The 22830-nt window shown below is 36.7% G+C and overlaps 1 protein-coding gene across 1 annotated transcript in view; it reads right to left on the minus strand.

Annotated features, from left to right (window-relative positions):
* The window catches only part of ABA3 (molybdenum cofactor sulfurase (LOS5) (ABA3)), a 219227-nt gene that overhangs the window by 33635 nt on the left and 162762 nt on the right, over positions 1-22830 (minus strand). The window contains exons 16-17 of the mRNA XM_089811712.1: positions 11075-11188; positions 3087-3151 (exon numbers count right to left, since the gene is read on the minus strand). Coding sequence (XP_089667838.1) covers positions 3087-3151; positions 11075-11188 — 179 coding nt within the window. The remainder of the gene's footprint in view (positions 1-3086; positions 3152-11074; positions 11189-22830) is intronic.

Genomic DNA, 22830 nt, shown 5'->3' on the forward strand with positions numbered 1-22830 from the left:
ACGCCTTGATATTTGGTTTTAAAAGTGTTTTTTTTTTAGCAAATCCACATGCCCAAAGTCTATGGATACTAAAATGCACTTTTTGGAGCCAAAAACATGTGAAAATATGCCCAAAACTTTCCTCAAATAGCGCCGAAGTAAAACATAGTTTTAAGAGAGAATAGGATTCACTCATAAAGGTGTTTCTCTCCAAGAAATCGCCACTCTTGAGTTGATTGATGAAAAGCGCGCTACTTTAGGGAAAACACATGTTTTCAAAACATGTAATACTATAAAAAATCGCCACCATAAGTATTGGATTAATAACTTAGTGGAGAATGCCTTTTTAAGCATATGCATATTTCAAAATACATGTTCCCGCTAACAAAATCGCAACTCTTAGCCTTATAGAGGAAACCGCAACATTTGAAGGCAAACACATGTTATTTTAACATGTGTAATGGCAAGTAAAATCGCCACTATTAACCTTTATACTAATGCCTTCATTAGATGTGTTTTTGGAGGTCATTGACATGTTTTTAAAACACATGAAATAGGGTAAGAAATTGCCACTCTTGAGTCTTTAACTTGTGACTTAGTGCATAACGCACTTTTGGGGTCCATTAACATGTTTAAATGATATGCTATTGAGCCAAAAATCGCCACTATGTTTTAGTGGAAATGTAAGTCATTAAAAACACATTTTTCATGACCATTACATGTATTTTAAACATATGCAATTGTGTTAAAAATTACCACTTCAGCTTAGGCTAGGTGGAAATGAGTCTTAAAACATCATATACACATGCAATTGGGTCAAAAATGGCCACTTTGGTTTTGAAAAGCATTTGCATATTAAAAAAACATGCAAGTATATTTCAAAGGTCCATCAAGTCACAATTTTAAAAGATGTTTGAGCAATAAGTCTTAAAAACTTCATTTAAATACATTAAAAATAAACTCTATATGCAACAACATATGTAAATGGGTTAGATTTTCCCACTTACATTAATTAAATGAGTTTAAAATATGTAAATACATATTAACAACCCACTTAACACATAACACGTTAAAACGTGTTATTGCATATAAAAAGTCCATTTAATTTAATGCTGGGACTTATAATTTATTGGAAGTGGGTTTTCACATAGTGATTTGCATGTTGATGTATGCAATGTGTACTAAAAACCCCACTTTTGAGCATTTAAGTTGTCTTATGTAATTAAATTTAATATTTAACTACAGCTTTTAATAAAGTAACATGGAAAATAGTCTTGAAATAAGCTATTTTCATTAAAACATAAAAAACTATAGTCAAACCAACTCAAAATGAGTTGAAATTTTGAAATGGACCACAAAATCCACTTTAAATATTAAATATAATTTTATATCATGCTTTCAACAATAAAAAACTCACTTTTATGCTATTTTTTAATCGAAGTATGCAATTGTCCTGAAAATACCCACTTTTTCCCCTATAACTTGAGCTATACAACTCTGCTTTTGACCTAAGTTAGCTAAAACGAGCAGAATTCCAAGGGCTATTCACCTAAGGCAAAAAAAAGACCAAAAACTATTTACAACACAAAGGAAAAATGAAGAACAAACATGAAATTTTGTCAGGAATCGAGCCTTTGCAATTAGAGAAGAAAAACTCTTTCTAGCAAACAATTTGAGATTCAACTCGACGGAAAGCTTCAAAAGAAATGCAAGATAAAGCAACACTAAGTTCAATTCACGGATAACAAATTGACTTGATGCTTCTTTAATAATACATTTTAAAATGTAGAGGGTGCACCTACGAATCCATAAGAAAATTGTGTAGGGTTGCCTCAATTTCGTGAAGCCAAAATTGAGGAGAACAAAAGTGTGACTAAAAATAGACGCTCTCTCCAAGAATCTTGGAGCTCAAACCAAAAGTCAGAAGTAACATTTGAAAGCATCATATAACTCTTCTAAATCATCTAAGCTCAGTGGAATCATCTGTTGACTTACTATTAATAGTAAGTCTCTCAAAATAGAGCCTAAAATCACAAGTAGCCATTGGAGAGGCAAATCATTCCACAACAAGGTCCTCTAATCATCAGTATCAACCTAAAAGGACTCAATGATAGGCTAAATTCATTAACTTTGATGCAACTGAAAAATGAGGACATTACAGTCCTTCCTCCCTAAAATTGCTTGTCCCTAAGCAATCTCCATTGCAAGGAAACTCCATTGAATTGGAAATCCAAAGGAGGGCTAGGAAATGTCCCCCACTGAAACACAATTGTTGAGCACCCAAATAACCAACACTACACAAATGTGACGACAATCCAGCTATCCAAGCTTTGTGCCCTGAGTTGTGCATCTAACCAAACCCTACACATGAGAATCATAAATGAAATTGCAAATAAACCACATCACGTACATGCTGCAAAACTCCCTAGCAATCCCAAGTTGGAATCCCAATGCACATAAAGGAGCCCATAACACCTTGAAGAATGTCCAATAAAGTATTATGGGATCCCAAATCCTGAACTCGTGCCAACCAAGGAAAATAAATCAAAGCATTAGTTGTGCTAACAAGATCCCAACATCATCATGTTGTAAAAGACAAATCAATTTGTTGGGACCCATCCATCTGACCTGCGCTACTAAATCTACCTCCATCTAGATCCCAACATAAACTAGGCTAACACCCATCCATCATAAGGAGGTAAGGATATTTGAAAGTGTCTACTACATCAAATCTCCCTCTACCAATCCCTCATGGATGTGACATCCAACTATGCTACAAGAATAAAAACTCCCAAATTAGGAATGAAGTAAGGAATCAAAGCTTAAATATCTTAACTACCGATTGTATTATAGAAATAAATTTTAAATAGTCATTAGCATGAACTTTTAGGTAAAATCTCCCTCTTCCTCTTCCTCTTACCTCTTTTTGAATCTAGAACACAACAGTGGCCTAAAAGTACATAACATAGAATATTTCAAGATCTTGAAATTCAAGAAAAAAATGTACATGACATGATCATATGACACCATATTCCATAAAATGAACTGCTCTTAATGCCTTACAAAAATATCAAAAGACATTTATGAAACTATGAAAACAACCATACCTTTTTTTGTGTAAGCACTTCACCAAAAACACTCTCCACAAGCCATTCTCGATCATATAAGAGTCCTAATCATGAATTATTATTAGACTAATAATTTGAAAAGAAGATACAACACATGGAAAACGGGTTTGAATATTAAAAAAGAACCTACAAATTACCTAGTAAAACAATTTAAGAAAACTTCGTTTGAGGCAAGCATCCCATGAATGAAAGAAATCAAATGCAAGAATGTTGAGATATTATGAAAAGAATTCAATCTAATGATAGACTACAATCTTGTATGATTAAATAAACAATGATTATTATTTTCCAACTTCCAAATAAAGAATAGCAAATGAAACCTAACAATAAACATGAGAAAAATACACATCATAACAATGTCAAAAGATACAACCACTCAACAAAAGAAATTAAAATGATGTTCATTACTATTCTCAAGTAAGAAAAGGCAGTCAATTGTACTAGAAAGCATACTAACACATAAAAGTACAAGTAGGGAAAGCTTTTAGCAATTTCTTGAGTTGCTCAATCTTTCAAATATGCTACAATGGCACACAGAGATTTATCAAACCAACATCATCCTTGATTCTTTACAAAATGGCCCCTCAAATCAACATGACATAAAAATACGTCTTAAGAATGAACACGCTTATTTACTCTACCTTAAGCTTACACAAATTCATATTTAATAACCTGGGTAGTTTATAGTTTTTGTTCGAGTGGCGCATCTACTCATTTCTACGCTTTCCTTTATAAGAAAGGCTATTGTACGTATCTCAATAAGTCATTCATTGTCTGGTGAAATATTTCTGTCAAATGATGGTTATCTTACAAATTGTGCTCTTCGGAGGTTGATCATTTCAACATAGTTCATAGCCTCCAATCTATTACTTCTTCCAATTTTTAGAATTTTTTTATCAGCCTGGTTTTGAGATCCTAAGAAGTTTGATTGGTGATATATGGCACATCTGTACAACTTATAAATTTATATTATCAGTTAATGAACAAATGTTTGTTGTCTAGTAAATCGAGTACACTATTAGCAGCCTGGTATATTTAGTTGATCAGAGGTTTTCTCTGATTAGTGATTTCTGATTTTGGTAAAAGTTTACAATTTTCTTCACAGTTCCTTTCTTACCCATGGCACCTTGTTCTTCATAGACATTGTTGTTGGTGATATCATCTTTGATTTCCAATATCACATCACCCCCTCTCTATAGCTGGTGGATGTATTAAGCAGAGATCTTATCAGAGTCTTTCATGTCAAGCCTAATTCCTCGTGATCGATCTATTTCTCCTGTTCAACGTGCCTTTGGCCCGATTCCATTTTTTGTGCTACTTTTTGGCTTTTTCATCAAAATTAATCTTCAGTGGCTTGTGCTCATTCACTAAGGCTCACTCAAAAGTCTGTTTGGCATGAGAGTCTGGCAGTAGGCATTTTGTTCCAGATTGGATTGCATATCTTGTTTAAGACCAGTTTTATTTGTAGGTTGAGTCCATTAGCTTGTTAACTTCCATGCTTTTTCCAAGTTGGAAACCACTTGTGCTAGGATGGGTTCATATTAGGCACCATTCCAAGCACAACACCTGTCTGGAATCCTGCAATTGTCCTGTGTGAGATGTACTCTATCCATTAGATTGTGCTTTTATTCATGAATGAGGCTTTTTTTCTGAAACTGCACAGGAATGTTTTGTCCCATATTAACTTCATGATGAATTTTTCAGGGTTTAGAGCCTCCCTTTATTACTTCTACAGTGAGCATAAGCTCAAATGTCGGAGCTCTCTCTCATGCACATGGTGGTCACTTTACTCCAATGAGCCCTGCTTTGTTGTGACTGGTGGTCTACCGACCTTGAGTGCCCTAGAAGCCCTGACTCAGGGGAGTGATACACAAATTTACTTGCACGATACAGTGACCAACTCATTGCACATCGCCCTTAAAGCACCCCCGAGTTAATTATTTTTGGAAGCTGCAAATCAAGTTTTATCATTTGCATAGTCTTTTTTCTTTTTCTTTTTTTTTGAAGAATTATAGCTGAAAAGGGTCTTTCCTTTATTTTGGGGAAAGGGAATTATAGGGTGTGGAGCAAATTTGTTATCAGTCATGTGAGTGTAATACCCTATTTAATTTTTTTAAGTTAAAATGGTGCAAAACAAAATTAAAATTAATGGTTCAATATTATTTCCTAAAAATGAATTAAAAGGTAATGCTATTAATTATTAGTTATGAGTGATTTTAGTCAAAAATAATAATTAAAAGTTACTAAAAAATAACCATGCAGGAATAACCAAAGCCCAAAATAATAATTTTAAAAGGAACTTGGAGATTTGGTAAAGCATGATTTTGTGAATAATTAATTCTTTCCAATAGTTTTGAGGAAACTCAATCTTATATTTCCCGGATCTAGAGCCTAGAAGTCATCTATGTTAGCACAATACTTGGCCTAGTTGGAACTTGAAAAGGGTGAATTGATTTTCTCAAGAAAAAATTCTATGGACATGTGTGGCTCAAGAAGTAGGAGAATGTCAAGTATTTTGAGTTGTTAAATGGAAGGAGTTACAGTAAGGTCCATTATCGAATCATTTAATGGTTTTATGGAGATTTGAAAACAAATATGGAAGAAATATTCAAATTGCCTAAACAGTTTTGTTGTCAAGAGTGTTTACAATTGTAAAAATATAGGAGGATTTAAGTACTATTTCCATTTGCAAGAAAGCATTGTGTTTGATTATTCATCCTAAATTGTAGTCTATTTAATCATTGTTGGTAAAATAGTCAAAAACAAAAACAATAATTTTAAAAGGAACTTCGAGATTTGGTGAATATGAAATTACTTTGATTAATTTGATAAGTTTTCTCAAATTGTCTTAGGATGTATTTGGGAAGCCATTTTCATCAATGAAGGATCTGCACTAGGTGGAGCTTGGAATGATCAAATAGGTTCTTCAACGTGTTTAATAATGGAGATTTATGATGATCAATCAATCAAATATTAACACGTATGAGGTTTGAAAGAAATCCTCAGAATACAATGAAATGTCTTAATATCATAATAAGTGTATCTCGAGAGGTATTTATTTTATTCAAGTTAACAATTGACTTTCCATAATGAAAATATTGAGGGATTATTTTTAAGTTGAGGGTTAAGATGTTAATAAATTATTAATTGGTAGAGTATTAAGATGTCGTGGACTACAATGGAAATATATTTGGAATATACTATTTCACATAAAAGGACTCTATGATTAATATTTTATATAATTGGGCAAACTATATACTTTGTTGGAATATCTCCTCAATATTTGAAAGCCACACTTTCAAGAAATTTTAAAATCGGTATTAATATTTGATGAGGAGCTTCCTTCCACAAGAGTTCACTGGCTCCACTGAGGCTTTCCTTGGCCTCCTAGGGTTGTTTATTCAACCCTATACTAGCGAATCACACTCTAGGTCCCCTTCCTTCAAGAAAACTCCCGAACAATTCAAGTTTACCTTCGCTCCTTCCCACTCTTTCCACTAGGTACATTTAAGCCTCCAAAAGCAAATCCCATCACATTGTCAGCTCTAGGTTCTAACCAAGCTTAGGCTCTCCTAATGAGTTCCTTGTTCCATTCTGCATCATTCTTTTAGGTCCATCACACCCATAACACCAAATTGCTCAAATTGGCCTTATAGCCCTAAGAGCCCCTCTTAAAAACAAGGGTTTAGCATTTCCTCCTAAAAACCCTTAATAAGGCTAGTTGGTGTCTAAAGGACTTTGTTTCCTATGGGCCTAGGCTAAAGGATTTTGGTGATCTTAGGTCACAGCTTTGTCCGTACAATACAGCTTCTGAAAATCCCCATTTTCAGGGTTTCTAAGGTAAATGCAAGGTTTCTCTCCTTCTAAGGTGTTTCTCTTCACTTCCTGCCTCCCCTGAATCCAACTCTCTTAGCACCCCGCTCTTTCCATACCTTATAGAGATTGACTCTTACCAATCCCCTATTCACTATTGTATCTCCTTACAAACATACTTTGCGCCTTGTCAAGCTCTGCTAGCTTGCCTAGGGCTCGCTTGTAACCATGGCCAGCTGCCTTGCACAAACTCCAACTTCCATATCTACCACATGTACAAAGGCTATTGCCTGATTTCCAAAGGCTATGAGAGTTTGACCATGGAAGTTCAAGCCATAGCCATTTCTATGCTAACAACTCAAAACTGGACAGCACTATCACACAAAGCAAATGATTTTCTAAACCCTAGGAAATGAAACTCTTGAATCCAAACAACATTGTATAGTTTCAAAACATGATCCAAAGAATCCAAATCAAAGCAAATAGTAACACAATCAACTCTTCTAATTCATTAGTTCACAAAAACTGCTCCAAATGCTCATACAGTGCTGCACTAACAGGTGTTGTCCGTACACCCAAGTATCCAAGCCTTGGAACTGGATTGAGAGATGTTTAAATAGTCTTCCCCCTCCTTGACCATTGAACCGAGCCATAACTACTCCAAGTAGTTCATTTCCAAAAACTGCCTGAAAAGTTGCTAAGCAACTTTGCAAAATTGAAAAGTTGCCAATGAGCAACTTTTCTGACAACTTTTGCACTTATTGCAAACCAAGTCCCCAACCTTGACCAGTTTGGTTCCAAACCTCTCCACATGGATTCATATCATCAAATGACCATTTTCTACCTATGTTTAACCACTCATTGGGTCTTTTCACCTTATTTAACTAGTTTAAGCACTTTGAGCAACTTTTTGGTTCAAAGAACCTACTTGACAACTTGTAACTCCTAGATTCAATTCAACCAAATTAACTTTCCTACACTCACCTTGGGACTCTATAAATAGTCCTTATTGCTTCCATTGTTGGTTAGACCATGTACAACCCAAAAAATGCCTTTAGGGTTTGACCTTACCCCTAGGTGCTCCAGCACCAATATTATAGTAGTTCAATACACAACCATGGATCTCATGAATGGGTGCATATATTAATCTTCAGGCATTTGGAAGGTTTGTTCCTATTGTATTGAATGGAACTTTGCATCCACAAGCCTCTATCCAATTTGGCATTAGCAGTGACAGATTTCTTGTAGTGAAGATTGTCAAACTTGACACAGTTTATTCAGAGTCTGCATGTTATCTTTCACAATTACTAGTTTGTGAACATGTGAAAATCGGTAGTGGCATTCTTCATGATTGGCAACCAAAGTTGCTGAGGTTGCCTTATGTTCAAGTGCATTGGTGTTTAGTAATTCATGGAAATCTATACAAGCTACAACATAAGTGTTTGAAGAAGTATCATAGATTTGAGGGAATATACATGTTGGGAAGATGGCTTTAGTCCCCACTCACTGCAGATTCAATCTTTAGGGCCTGAGTTACTTATATCAGACTTTCTGAAGACCATTCTTCCTTCATGAGAGTTTACCAAAGGGAAATCCTTCAAAACAACACTAATATGTTTGTTCAAAGGACTGGTGTTGTTTGCACGCTTGTGTCAATCTGGACTATTATTACTCTTGGACTGTTCAAAATATCAGGCTTGAATCAACTCGTGGCACATTAAAGTCTCTCATACATGATGCAGAAACTTCCAACAGTCATAACTTTTGATTCAGTTGTTTGCTTGGGTTGAAATTTTACAGGAAGATGCATCTTCTAGAGGTCATAAAAATTCCAATTTTAGTGGATTTAATCCCAACTTGTTTTTTTTGAGGGCAGGGGGGGAGGGGGGGTTGTGGGGGGGCAAATTGCATCATTTTATAACTTCAAAATATTGTTTCAAATTTTGAAGGTTACTTGGCAGTTAATCTTTGCTTACCTTCAATAAGCTTCATGGAAAAAATCATCTTTTTACAAGTTGTTTTAAAAAATTACCAAAATGGCCAAAAAACATTTTTGTGAAAAACTGTCAAAAGGGCAATTTTCGGATTTGTAGTTAAATAGGTGTTCTCTTTCATTGTAGCAGCAAAGGAGTTGGAAGATTAATAAAAAAGAATTTGTGAGTCTGAAATTTGTCTTTTCTTTTCTTTTATGATCCAGTTAATTTTTGTAAGAGTTCTAGCTGCATCATTTGGTATCAACAACATGTAGATGCTGAAGAAGAGAAAAAGCAAATAAATGGATTATCTTTTGAGGAAAGGATTCTCAGAGCATTAGAAGGAAGAAATGATGACATCAAAGTTGATGTATTTAGGTAGTCTTAAACCAAGGCAGCTCATAGATTGGCTAAACTGTAAAGATCCTTGCTAAAAACACCAAATAAGCTACCAAGGCTGAAGTAGGAATTCTGTCAAACACTTGGCAATACAACTAGTTTCCGTACTCAAGAAATAATATAGAATATTCAAAACAATTGCCTAAATACAACTTCCAAAATTCCTTCAGCAGATAAAAACTTATGATATAAATTGATAATCAATGCTTGTTACATAAGATAAGTTCAGATAGCAACTGATTATTATGGACTGTTACAGCAATGCCAACCCTTGCTACTAATTTATCAATGATTTGGCAAATTAAATCAGATTAGAAGAACCTGGAAATTGTTATTAATTTATGTTCACGTGCTGGAGATCCCACTGGAAGCCTGCGACTTTTATTCTGTCCAAAACCAGTGACTGTACGGACTGCAGGTACGGCCGCACCTGTACGGCTGCTGTACGATTTTAATATGAATTAATTCCCTGCCAAATGGATGCCGATTCTTGCTGAAATTGAGTCGCCCAGGTCTTTTAAATTCAAGGAAATTAGGTAGTTGAATTCCAAATCGAAAATGAGGGGTTTATGTCTCCAAGTTCGCTCCCGATCTGATCTTCTAGAATAGCCAGTTTTGTATCAGAATTGTATGTGTAATCCGCCCCTCTCTTTGCAACAGTCCTTCTATAAGTATAGTGAAATCTTCTCTCTGAAATGACTCCCTAAATGTTCACTTCCAACCCTAATCTGAAATCACCATGAAGCTCAACATGAAATGGCAGAGCACCACTTCCAATGTGCAACCCTTCAGAAGGTCTTTCACTCCCTCAGTTATGCAATCTCTTGAGAGGTATCGTTCTCAAGGATTATGTCGAATATTTGCAGACCATCAAGCTCCACAAATGCTCATAGAAGATGTAATTGACTTATCATATTCCCGTCCCCCCAAATGAGAGGCCCAGCCCCCTATTTATTCACTTTTCTAAGAAGTTGCTAGAACTTCTAGAAACATCCTTTATTAAATCTCATTATAATGCACTTTTTCTAGAACTTCTAGAAACTCCCTTTATAAAATCTCATTATAATGCACTTTTTATAATAAAGTAATTTTATAAAATAAAAAGTGCAGCTCAACTTATAATTATAACATAATAATGAAATATAACTTCTTAACACTTCTTCAAGAGCAAGATACGACCATCTGATCCGCAAAATTGACTCCCTCTCCACACTATTTGCCTACGAGAGTCTGGAATAGGCAAATCCATGATTAATGCCATGTCGAATTAAAGAGGGGACATTACATAAACAACATGGCGAAGCTCTTTGAGTGGAAGCATATGACAAAGGAGAAGAATGTTAAATTTGCCTATACACAATTGAAAGAGCATGCAATGATCTGAAGGGATCACTTGCAGATGGAAAGAACCTAAAAGGGAAAGGAGAAAATAAAAGCCAAGGAAAATATGGAGAAGAAACTGAGGGGAAAATTTATTGAGATTGGGGTATATTGTTGGCACTTGAAGAGATTGTTCAGTTAGCAGATATGTTGTATTGATGATAGGTTTTGTCATTGGAGAATTTTTGAGCTTATCATCTGTTCAATTTTCTTACAAGCATTAGATTCCACTAAAATCAGTATTCTTCCTTTTATGATGGAATAATTTAAGCAAATAGAAAAAGCAAGTAAATGCTTTTATTGTTCAAAAATTAACATAGATCTCAAATATAAACTCTATATTTTTCCACACATACTAAATAGTAGAAATAATGAATCATTTTTCAAGGTTTAAAAATGCACCAGTTTCACTAAGTGGCCATGCTTCTACGTTGAAACCAGCACAAGACTTAATTGGATACACTATGATGGAATCCAAATAGATCATTTTCTCAGCAGCACTTGTCCTCGAATGACCTGAAAAAAAAGACAAATATAATTTTGTTCCTTTTTAAACTTATAAAACTGTTTTAGTGTGTCAGTACTTGGGTAAAATATAAGACATCATTTTTTCCCATTGCCACAAATAATATGAAAATTTGACAATAACTTCAAATAGACAATGTAACAAAAAAGGGGGCCAATGTAATATTCTTTGCAATTCAGAATTAAATTTTCTGATTCCTTAACCTGAGAGTTTCGTCAAACAATTTGCACACAAGGGATATATTGTAGATCTAAATTTTGATTATTTTCTAAATGCCAAACTTTAACAAATATGCTGTCAAAGAACTCCAAAACATCTAACAATTAATATGCAAATGTTTTTTGTATTTTCAGAAACACATAGCACTGAAAACAAATGAGAAAATATGCATCTACAACAATAAGACATTAGGACAACACCTGCTATGACTTTCAATAATATTATAATCCCTTTTGACAACTTTTTCATATAAGATTCTGATATAAATCAGATTGCAAGATCTCCACACTAACGATGCCCTAAAATATTCAGATCTAACCTCAATGCAATGCAAAAATGTAAATGAATAGGACCCTGGAAACCGCCCAAAAAATCTGGATTTTACTGTAGTGACGGTACTGTAGCAAAAACATTGTAGCGACAACACTGTAGCAAAAATACTGTAGCGACGACATTGTAGCAAAAATACTGTAGCGACAACATTGTAGCAGCGACACTGTAGCGACGACATTGTAGCAAAAATACTATAGCGACGACATTGTAGCAGCGACACTGTAGCGACGACACTGTTCACCTTCAGCTACAGGAAAGTCTTTCAAACTCTTCCAGAATCCTTAACCAAATATCCCAGCCCTACTGCAATATGTCTGGGTATTAATATCAGACTTATTACTGCAATTTAACTTCTCAAATCTGGCCCTAGGCCACAAATTTGACACAATGAAAAGACTTATTCATCTTCTCCAGTAGTTGCAACCCTTCGGAGGATCCTCCACCACCTCACTTATGCGAATCAATGGGAATGTCCATTCCCAATGACTAATGTAGCAAACTGCAGAAACCCTTGGCTCTACAAGTTACTAGGCAAAGTAAATGGCAACACATTCGATGTCCAACAATGAGGCTTCCCTCCATATTTATTCTTTTTATCCAAGAGGTCAGCCTCCTTCTAGAAGAAATAAAAATAATACTTAATTTCACTTTCTAGAAGATTCACCCTTTCTTACAATAATAACTAATTGCACTTCATAGTAATATTAAAACTATAATTAATATAAAGTGCAAATATCATAGGCTACAAGAAGTCCGTGGCTGCAGGAAACCTATAACTGTCAGAGGTTTGTGGCTGCAGGAAGACTGCGACAACAGTAAGAACTGCCCACACGACCCTCTCCTCAACACCTTGGCTTACGAGGGTCACGATTATATTTAAAAAGAATCATTTTATTTTTGTTACCATAAAATAATAAATATAATTATTAATCACCACAAATTGTAATTCTAGAATAAAGGGAATTAGAAGATCCAATTAAAGACCAGAGTCATCCCCAACTAGAAGTAACATTTTGATTTAAATGAATTTTCTTCTCTCAGAAATTTAGTAACTTACTACCTGAATCGCTGCCCCTCATTATTTTTATCAGGATTGATCATATTTGCAGCCAAATGTCAAGCCATTATTGTCAAAATGCTTAACTATGTAGGTGTTAGTCTATCTTGGTGCATTAATGATGCATATATGTTTCCCATCGTGTAAAATATGAAGCTGTGAATTTTAAAGGATGCTCCAATGCCAACAAAAGAAAAGGTGAATACAAAGAAAGACTATGATAGCAAATACTAGGTAGAGGTAAGAAGGATCAAGCCCAAAAAAATCTTCTCCGAGACATTGAGACAAAATCATCTGTAAGGCAAGCATAAATGTCATGGCCTCTTTATGAGAGAAACATTAATAATATTTTAAGTGGGCCCAATTATCCAATGCTTGAAAAAGACTATCTAAATTTTATTTTAAAAGTGTTTTTCAAATTTAATTTTCAAGTTTAATTTTAGAACATTCAAAATAAAAGTAAGTCATGTTAAATTTTGATATATTATAATAAATTTTAAAATATTCTATTAATATATTTAAAATTTTAATATGAACATTATAAATTTATATATAAGATCAATTTTTTGTGGTGGAAATATGTTTTAAATATGTTATAGTTAACTCCAAGTTAAATATTTTCAAATTTTAAACTTGACACAAAGACAAAAGTGAAAAGAAGAAAAGGAAATAAAACCTAAAATTTAATAAAACCTTAAACATTTAATAATAATATTTTAAGTTGGTAATGAATTTCGAATTAGTTGGTAGTTAGTTATCTAGATTGTTCATTAGTCGAATAGTTTTATCAAGCAATAGAATGCAATTTCATTTGTGTAGTGTTGATGAATAAAGAATTTATAGGTTTGAGCATATGGCTCTCTCTTATTACCATTTCAGTATCAAAGCCAGTTTTGAAAGAGGCTTCTCTGAATCTCACCCACTCACACTTTGTTTATCAAGTTGATCAAGACTATGCATTAGCACATAACATGGACCTTTGCAACCCCATCAACTTTTTCTATCATTTTGATGTGTTAACAAATGATTTAGATATAAACATTAAATGAATGAGGACAAAATAAGATAAACGAAAAATAAGAAGCAAAATGGAAAGAGAATAAGCCAGGTCTTAAAAAGGAGACAATATCAAGGAAAAGAGATAGGAAAATGGGAGACTGGGAGGTGTGTAAAAATCATCCCTATTTTTTCAGAAAAAATATTCAACTATAAATGAGATCCAATGTTATATACCATCCCAACACAATCTCCAAAAAGAAAACAATAACTTGCAAGAAGAATTTGAAACAATATATGGTCAAGATTGAGTCTTTATTGCAATATGAAAATTGAATGCAAATGTCTACACTTCAGTGTTACAAATAAGGGCGCCTATCTATAATGATATTTTCTGCATGGGAAAGCATGGAAGATGATGCTAATATATTGGATCAAAAGAACCTCCTCTAAGATGAACATCCACCCCTCAAAATGCATGATGTGATGGACTTCGCTGGGATCAAAAATCTTTTTGTGTCCACCACTTTCTCAAGCAAATAACAAAGGTAATACCCCAATCTGATATTAGTTCAGAATTAGAAACCTGGACCAATCTAAGTTCTCTTGATCATCTTGATCAGACAAAGCTGTTAATGTTGTGCTGACTGAAGATAATCGATGATTGCTGCCATAGGTACATGGCATGTCAACATTCAATTAGTTCACTGCAATGATTTCTTAGAAAAGTTGCAGGCTGCTGATTTAAATACTTTGGTGCTACTAGATATCGATCTGCTCTGACTACTAATGCTGACTTGAATGCTCAAGCGCCACAATTTGTTATTAACCTGATCGGAATAATATCATGTGCTCCGAAAGAATCTTGCCACGAAAGATGCTTCGGAATTCACCACTGTATTAGTCTTGCAGCACTAGTTCTTGGCCTCCAAAGTTGGTTGCCTTTATTACCACCTTGCGCGAGGATGTTCAAATAGATATTGCAACAGCAATGGGTTATTTCTGACTCAAATGACTTGTGCCCCTCTTGTAGTCCTATAGTCAATGGATCAACCACTTTCCTTGATCTGATGGAGTCTTGAAAACTCAGTGACCTTCACTTCTCAACTTCAATCCTCTTCTTGATTTCAAGTTTGTCATGTCCCCTTTTTAGCGACATAATTCCTACGGTAGATTTGCCTATCATCGACTCTCGTAGGCAAATGATTTTGGAGAGAGAGTCATCTTGTCGCAAGAAGATTGCATTTTGCGACATCCGGTAAATGGGGTCTGCATGTTCTAATGTTGAATTAAGATTGCACTTTTAATTTAATAAAGTTATTTAATTTTTAATAAGTTATTAGATAATAAAAGTGCATTATAATAAGACATTATAAAAGACGATTTTGGAAGCTTCCAGTGACTTCTCAAAAAAATGAATAAATAGAGGACAAGAGGCACCCATTTGGACAAGCGGGTTTGAGGATTCTACTTCTATTTCAATCGGAGCAATTTGTAGTCATTTGGTCTGCAAATTCTCAATTTATCTTTGGGAACGAAAACTCCCATTGATAAGCAATTTTGAGGGTGTGGAATATCACCCGAATTATTGCAAAAACTGGAGGTGACATTATAGTCACTTCACCTGGGCAGAGATTGGTGACCTAAGGACAGATTTGTGGTTCGTTGATATCAGAGAAAGGAGTTTACTATTGACGGACTGGGGGTACTTGAAGGAAACAGGTAGCACATTTATCTGGTTGTATTTGTATGCGAGTTGCTTCCTGATTTTACCCGAACCCAAACGGCTCAGTCCACATTAAGTTGGGCATTTTTTTTGGGTGGAAGATTTGAATCTATATAGAGAGATCGCAATGTGAACAGATCAGGAGTAGATGAGCGAGTTCAAGGGCCATCCTTCCGTCCAGCAGTGCTTCCATATATCCTTAAGACCATTACGGTGGAGTATGGATAATAAATAAATAAATTCGCAAGTCATAGGTCGGATCACCAAATTAAGGAGAGGGTGTAAATCGTATCAGTTCAAAGGTATTGATTCGTCGTCTTGTATAACTCTGCGGGTGAAATATAACTCATTGCAAAGCTATCTTGATCAGACCTGGCGGAGAGCAAAATGCAGTTCGGATTGCATTAAGTGACTCACTAAATTAGCTAGAACGACTACAAAACCCAACCCGATTCAGAACCTGCCAGGATCGACACCAAAATTGAAGAAATTGTGCCCAGGCCCGAACAGAGGGTGGTGGTGAGTTGGCGGCATCAGTTTTTTCTTTACCAACTGGGTAAAGAAGACTTTGAACAGAATTGACAAACTTCATGGAGGCCGCAATCTCAGGTTTTTGATATTGTTCCTATTCAGTTCAGGTCTGTTATTCAATTATTGTATTGTGATTAGACATTAAAAAAATTGATTGTAATTAAAAAATTCTTCCTTGAATATCGATGGTATTATTACCTATTGTTGCATCTATATTACTTGGTGAATCCTATTGGAAATAATACAAAACTGAAGGTTACATGACAAGTGTTTGACGAATTGTCCCAGTCCAATATTATTTTTGAATGAACCATATAGTAAGGGTTACTATAGTGGTATCAGAGCAGTATTCCTGCCATCCTGTTGGGTAGAATATTTTATGCAACCATATTCCAGATATTATATTCGCAGGAGAACAATACTTAAGGGCAGAGATATGGGTGAAAGACAGTCACAGAGTCCACCTAGATTTCCCAGAGTTGATGAAGATGAAACCAGAGAGTTTTACAGAATCATGACTACTGGACAGCAAGAAATAGCTCAGTCACTACAAGCTTTGACTACCATAATGGAGAGAGTTGGTCAGCCCAGGGCTCAGGAACAAGGTAGAGGTACACCTGATCATGATAATAGAAGTGTGGCAGGCTCACAGGGTGCTCCTAGATGCAGATCATGGACAGCAAATAGGCCTACTCGTCCTACTTTCCTAAGGGAGGATGCTCAGGAGATAGGAGAAGACGATTTTCCGTATGATTTTCAGGATGATCTCAGAGCTGCTACTGCAGAATGGCAGGCATTACCCCCACATGTGCGTGAACTATTGAACTTTGATCGCTATCTGAACCAAAGGAGAGAGCATTTGAGGAGCAGCCGTCAGAATAGGAGGTCTAGAGGAGGTCATGATAGTGAGTTGCAGCGAGCAGTTAGCAAATTCACTTTACCATCTTTTGATGGTAGTGGTCAGATGACAGCACAGGCTTGGGTTCATAAGTTGGATACCTTCCTAGCATTAAGGCCTATGTCTGAGATAGATGCCATCAGGTACACCACCTTGCATTTGGAAGGCGCAGCTCATGATTGGTGGTCACATGGGATGGTTACTTTGCAGCACAATCGGGTAACATCTTACCAGGACTTTGTGGATAGATTGGTTGAGCGTTTTGACAAGAAGGATCTAGAGATTTATTTCCGCGACCTCGCACAGTTAAGACAGTCAGGCAATTTGGAGGTTTATATTAGTGAATTTCAGAGGTTGTCAGTTATTTTACAGGATGTGTCTGAGAGACGGTTGGTTATCTTATTCACAAAAGGATTGTCTGAACCCCTTAAGGGATGGATTAAGGCATTTGATCCACCAACACTTCAGGAGGCCATGAGGAAAGCACGAAGTATGGAGCTTATAGCACCTTCTAGCAGGTTCACTTCCAGAAGTACTACTTCTTTCAGAGACAATAAGAAGTTTGATAAAAATAAAGGGAAGAGTGTTGAAACCAAAGGAAAATCTACTACACCCCTAGATGCAGAAGCATTAAATGACTTGCGCAGGAAGAAACTATGTTTTTATTGCAAAGGCCCATATGACAAGGACCATGATTGTCCTTTGAGACCTAAGGGAAAGGCCAATAGAGTTATGTAGGCATATTATGAAGGATCAGATTCTGACAGTACGGCAAATGAGGATGACCACAATAGTTCAGAACCTAAAGAAGAAACAGGAATTTCAGAGCAAAAGGAAGGAATTGAGTTACATTTACAGCAGGGGCGTTTGTCTAGTATTCAGTAGGAGGGATCTTTTAGGTTACGTGGTGTTTTAGCAGGACAGAAGGTGATCACATTGGTTGATACAGGTGCTACACACAACTTCATTGATGCACGTCTGGTTCAGTGCCGTGGAATTAAGACAGAGGAGTTTGAGGGTCTCCAAGTACAGGTTGCCGATGGATACACTCTTAAGTGTAATAGAATGGTTAGAGACATGCCTTTACATCTGAATAATTATGAGTTTAAAGCAGACTACCATGTGGTCAATATGGGTGACTTGGATATCGTTTTGGGTATGACATGGTTACGTTTATTGGGTGAAGTCACTTTCCGCCTCAAGGACATGGAGATAGATAGATAGATAGATAAAATGTTAACGTCCACGAGGCTAAAAATAGCCTATGGGACAGCAAGACAACTCAAGCAGACTTAAGTAACAATGTTCGTTGCTTGTGTAGGATGATGATGAGTCCACCCAATTGCTCAATGTACTCTTCGTTGAATAGGTTATGCCAAGAACTGTCACATATAGTGTCCGCAAATTTATCTCTACTACTCTTGTAGGCTTCACATTGTAAAATAAAGTGTTGTTCAGTTTCCACTTTCCAGAATTGCAGAATCTACAAATTCTTTCTTCCCAAGCCTCCTTTGGCCTCTTCCAACGTCCGGTCTCACAACGAAGTTGGTGAGATCAAGTTTGAGGTAGATGGGAAGCAGCATGTGTTGAGAGCTATCAGAAATAGTGACATCCGAACCATTTCTCTCAGGCGATTGGAAAGATTGGTGAGGCATAATGATATTGAATGGGCAGCCATGTGTACTCTCATGCCCTCAAAGGAGGAACAACAAAAGACAAAATATCATCCAGATATCCAGATATTGAGGGAAAAGTATAGTAAGGTATTCAGCGATATTCCACCTGGTACACCACCTGATAGAGGGATTGAGCACATCATCGAATTAGAAGAAGGTGCTAAACCAGTTATGATTACTCCATACATGCATCCAAAGAGGCTCAAAGATGAAATAGAAAAAAACATCAAGGAGCTTCTCGCAATGGGACACATTAGACCTAGTAAGTCTCCTTTTGCTTCTTTAGTAGTTTTAGTAAAGAAGAAAGATGGTTCTCTTCGGATGTGCATTGATTACAGAATGCTAAATAAGAAGACCATTAAGAATAGATATCCTATTCCACGAATTGATGAGTTGATAGATGAACTACATAGGGCATGCTACTTTAGTAAGATAGACCTGAGATCCGGTTACCACCAGATTAGAGTCAAAGAACAGGACATAGAGAAGACTGCCTTCTGATGTCATTGTGGACTTTGAGTTTGTAGTGATGCCATTCGGGTTAACCAATGCACCAGCTACTTTCCAATCCACCATGAATAAGGTCTTCCATCATCAGCTGAGGAAGTTTGTATTGGTTTTCTTTGATGATATCTTGGTATACAGTCAAACATGGCATGAGCATATGGAGCATTTAGAGACAATACTGAAGATCTTGCAGGCAGAGTCCTTGTATGCCAAAGAGTCCAAATGTGATTTGCGTATGACCGAGTTATTATACTTAGGTCATATTATCAGCAGAGAAGGAGTACGGATGGATCCTGATAAGATTTGTGCTATTGTGGAGTGGCCTATTCCTGAGAACCTGACCCAGCTGAGAGGATTTCTTGGTTTATGTGGCTTCTATCGCAGATTTGTTTGCGGATATTCGCAACATACAGCTTCTATGACAGATTTGCTCAAAAAAGGAGCTTTTGTTTGGACAGCAAAGGCACAGGCTTGTTTTGACAGATTTAAGGAGATCATGACGTCATGCCCGGTACTAGCATTGCCTGATTTCTCAAAGCCATTCGAACTTCAGTGTGACGCCTCAGGAGACGATATTGGGCCCGTTTTGATGCAGGACAAACACCCTATTGCATATGAGAGCAGGAAACTCCGTGGGCCAGAAAGATCATTCAGCATTTATGATAAGGAGATGTTAGCTATCATGCACGCATTAGCTAAATTCAGGCAGTATCTAATAGGAGGTAAGTTTTGTATAAAAACTGACCACAACAGTTTGAGGCATTTCCTTGGACAGAGAGATCTTAATGATAGACAGCAGAAGTGGGTGAGTAAGCTACAGGCATACGAATTTGATATATCATACGTTAAGGGCACTCAGAATGTTGTAGCAGACGCCTTGTCACGCAGGCCATATCTTAGTGCGATGGTTGAGATCTCTGAAGATTGGAAGCATTTGATTGTCACAGAATACGCTAGAGATTCTTGGGCATCTGGGATAGTTGATGGGACAATTGTTGACACCAGGTATTCACTTGTGGATGACTTGACCATTTACAAGAGCAGGATCTTTTTAGTCCCAAGATCAAAGGTGAAACGGTCTATTATACGGGCTCTTCATGATTCACCCATAGCTGGTCATCCCGGGTATTTTAAAACATATAGACAGGTGCGGGAACGGTTTACATGGAAAGGACTCAAGAAGAATGTATTGCAGTATGTTCGTGAGTGTCCTGTTTGTCAACAGAATAAACAGGAGCACACCTTCCCCGCAGGACTCCTACAGCCACTTCCCATCCCTAGACAAAAGTGGGAATGCATATCCATGGATTTCATTACAGGGTTGCCCAAGGCTCAGGGATGCGATTGCATTTATGTGGTGGTGGATAGACTGACGAAATATGCTCACTTCTTTCCCATCACCACTACTTATACAGCAGTACAGGTAGCTGAGGTATTCTTCAGAGAGGCTCTCAGATTACATGGGATACCCCGCAGTATTGTCAGTGACAGGGATAGTAGATTCTTGAGTCATTTTTGGCGGGAGGTGTTCCGATTATATGGCACTGAGCTCACCCCCAGTACTAGTTATCATCCGCAGACTGATGGACAGACGGAAATAGTGAACAAGTGGGTGAAAGGCTACTTGAGGAATTACGTGGCTCATCAGCAGAAGGCATGGGTAAGATGGATTTATTTGTGTGAATATTGTTATAACACCACTTTCCACATGTCTATTCAGATGACACCTTTCCGAGCGTTATATGGGTAGACGCACCAAGCTTTATTGACTTGCTGATAGGTGATGTTCGGGTTCTACGTGTCAGGAATTTGATTCAAGAGAGTAAAGACATTATTAGCACTCTTCGGGATAACATAGCTCGGGCACAGAATCAGTATAAGCAGTATGCAGATCACAAGAGGACAGAGAGGAGCTTTGAGGTGGGTGACATGGTCTACGTCATGCTTCAGCCATTTCGACAATCTACTCTCAAAAAGAGTGGGTCAGAAAAGCTTAAGCCTAGATATTATGGGCCTTTCAGGATCACTAGACGAATAGGGGAATTGGCTTATGAGCTTGAGCTTCCAGCAGATAGCAAAGTGTATAATGTGTTCCATGTGTTGCGCCTTAAAAAGGCGTTGGGACAGAATGTGGTACCTTCTGCAGTATTACCTCCCTTGGATGATGAAGGGAAATTGATCTTAGTGCCAAAATTCATTTTGGAAAGCAGGGAAAAACAGCTCCGCATAAGGGTAATCAGAGAATATTTGGTTAAATGGAAAGATCTACCAGTTGAAGATGCTACTTGGGAAAATGAAGCAATTTTGCAGCATCCAACTTTGAGATTGCTTGAGGGCAAGCAATTTCAGGAAGGGCGGACTATCATGTCCCCTTTTTAGCGACATAATTCCTACGGTAGATTTGCCTATCATCGACTCTCGTAGGCAAATGATTTTGGAGAGAGAGTCATCTTGTCGCAAGAAGATTGCATTTTGCGACATCCGGTAAATGGGGTCTGCATGTTCTAATGTTGAATTAAGATTGCACTTTTAATTTAATAAAGTTATTTAATTTTTAATAAGTTATTAGATAATAAAAGTGCATTATAATAAGACATTATAAAAGACGATTCTGGAAGCTTCCAGTGACTTCTCAAAAAAATGAATAAATAGAGGACAACAGGCACCCATTTGGACAAGCAGGTTTGAGGATTCTACTTCTATTTCAGTCGGAGCAATTTGTAGTCATTTGGTCTGCAAATTCTCAATTTATCTTTGAGAACAAAAACTCCCATTGATAAGCAATTTTGAGGGTGTGGAATATCACCCGAATTATTGAAAAAACTAGAGGTGACATTACAGTCACTTCACCTGGGCAGAGATTGGTGACCTAAGGACAAGTTTGTGGTTCGTTGATATCAGAGAAAGGAGTTTACTATTGACGGATTGGAGGTACTTGAAGGAAACAGGTAGCACATTTATCTGGTTGTATTTGTATGCGAGTTGCTTCCTGATTTTACCCGAACCTAGACGGCTCAGTCCACATCAAGTTGGGTGTTTTTTTTGGGTGGAAGATTTGAATCTATATAGAGAGATCGCAATGTGAACAGATCAGGAGTAGATGAGCAAGTTCAAGGGCCATCCTTCCGTCCAGCAGTGCTTCCGTATATCCTTAAGACCATTATGGTGGAGTATGGATAATAAATAAACAAATTCGCAAGTCACAGGTCGGATCACCAAATTAACGAGAGGGTGTAAATCGTATCAGTTCAAAGGTATTGATTCGTCGTCTTGTATAATTCCGCAGGTGAAATATAACTCATTGCAAAGCGATCTTGATCAGACCTAGCGGAGAGCAAACTGCAGTTCGGATTGCATTAAGTGACTCACTAAATTAGCTAGAACGACTACAGAACCCGACCCGATTCAGAACCGGCCAGGATCGACACCAAAATTGAAGAAATTGTGCACAGGCCCGAACAGAGGGTGGTGGTGAGTTGGCGGCATCAATTTTTTCTTTACCCAACTGGGTAAAGAAGACTTTGAACAGAATTGAAAAACTTCATGGAGGCCGCAATCTCAGGTTTTTGATATTGTTCCTATTCAGAGGTCTGTTATTCAATTATTGTATTGTGATTAGACATTGAAAAAATTGATTGTAATTAAAAAATTCTTCCTTGAATATCGATGGTATTATTACCTATTGTTGC

The sequence above is a fragment of the Cupressus sempervirens genome, chromosome 11, assembly GCF_028749045.1.
Source record: "Cupressus sempervirens isolate cs-2001-9-10 chromosome 11, ASM2874904v1, whole genome shotgun sequence".
Taxonomy (NCBI): Eukaryota; Viridiplantae; Streptophyta; class Pinopsida; order Cupressales; family Cupressaceae; genus Cupressus; species Cupressus sempervirens.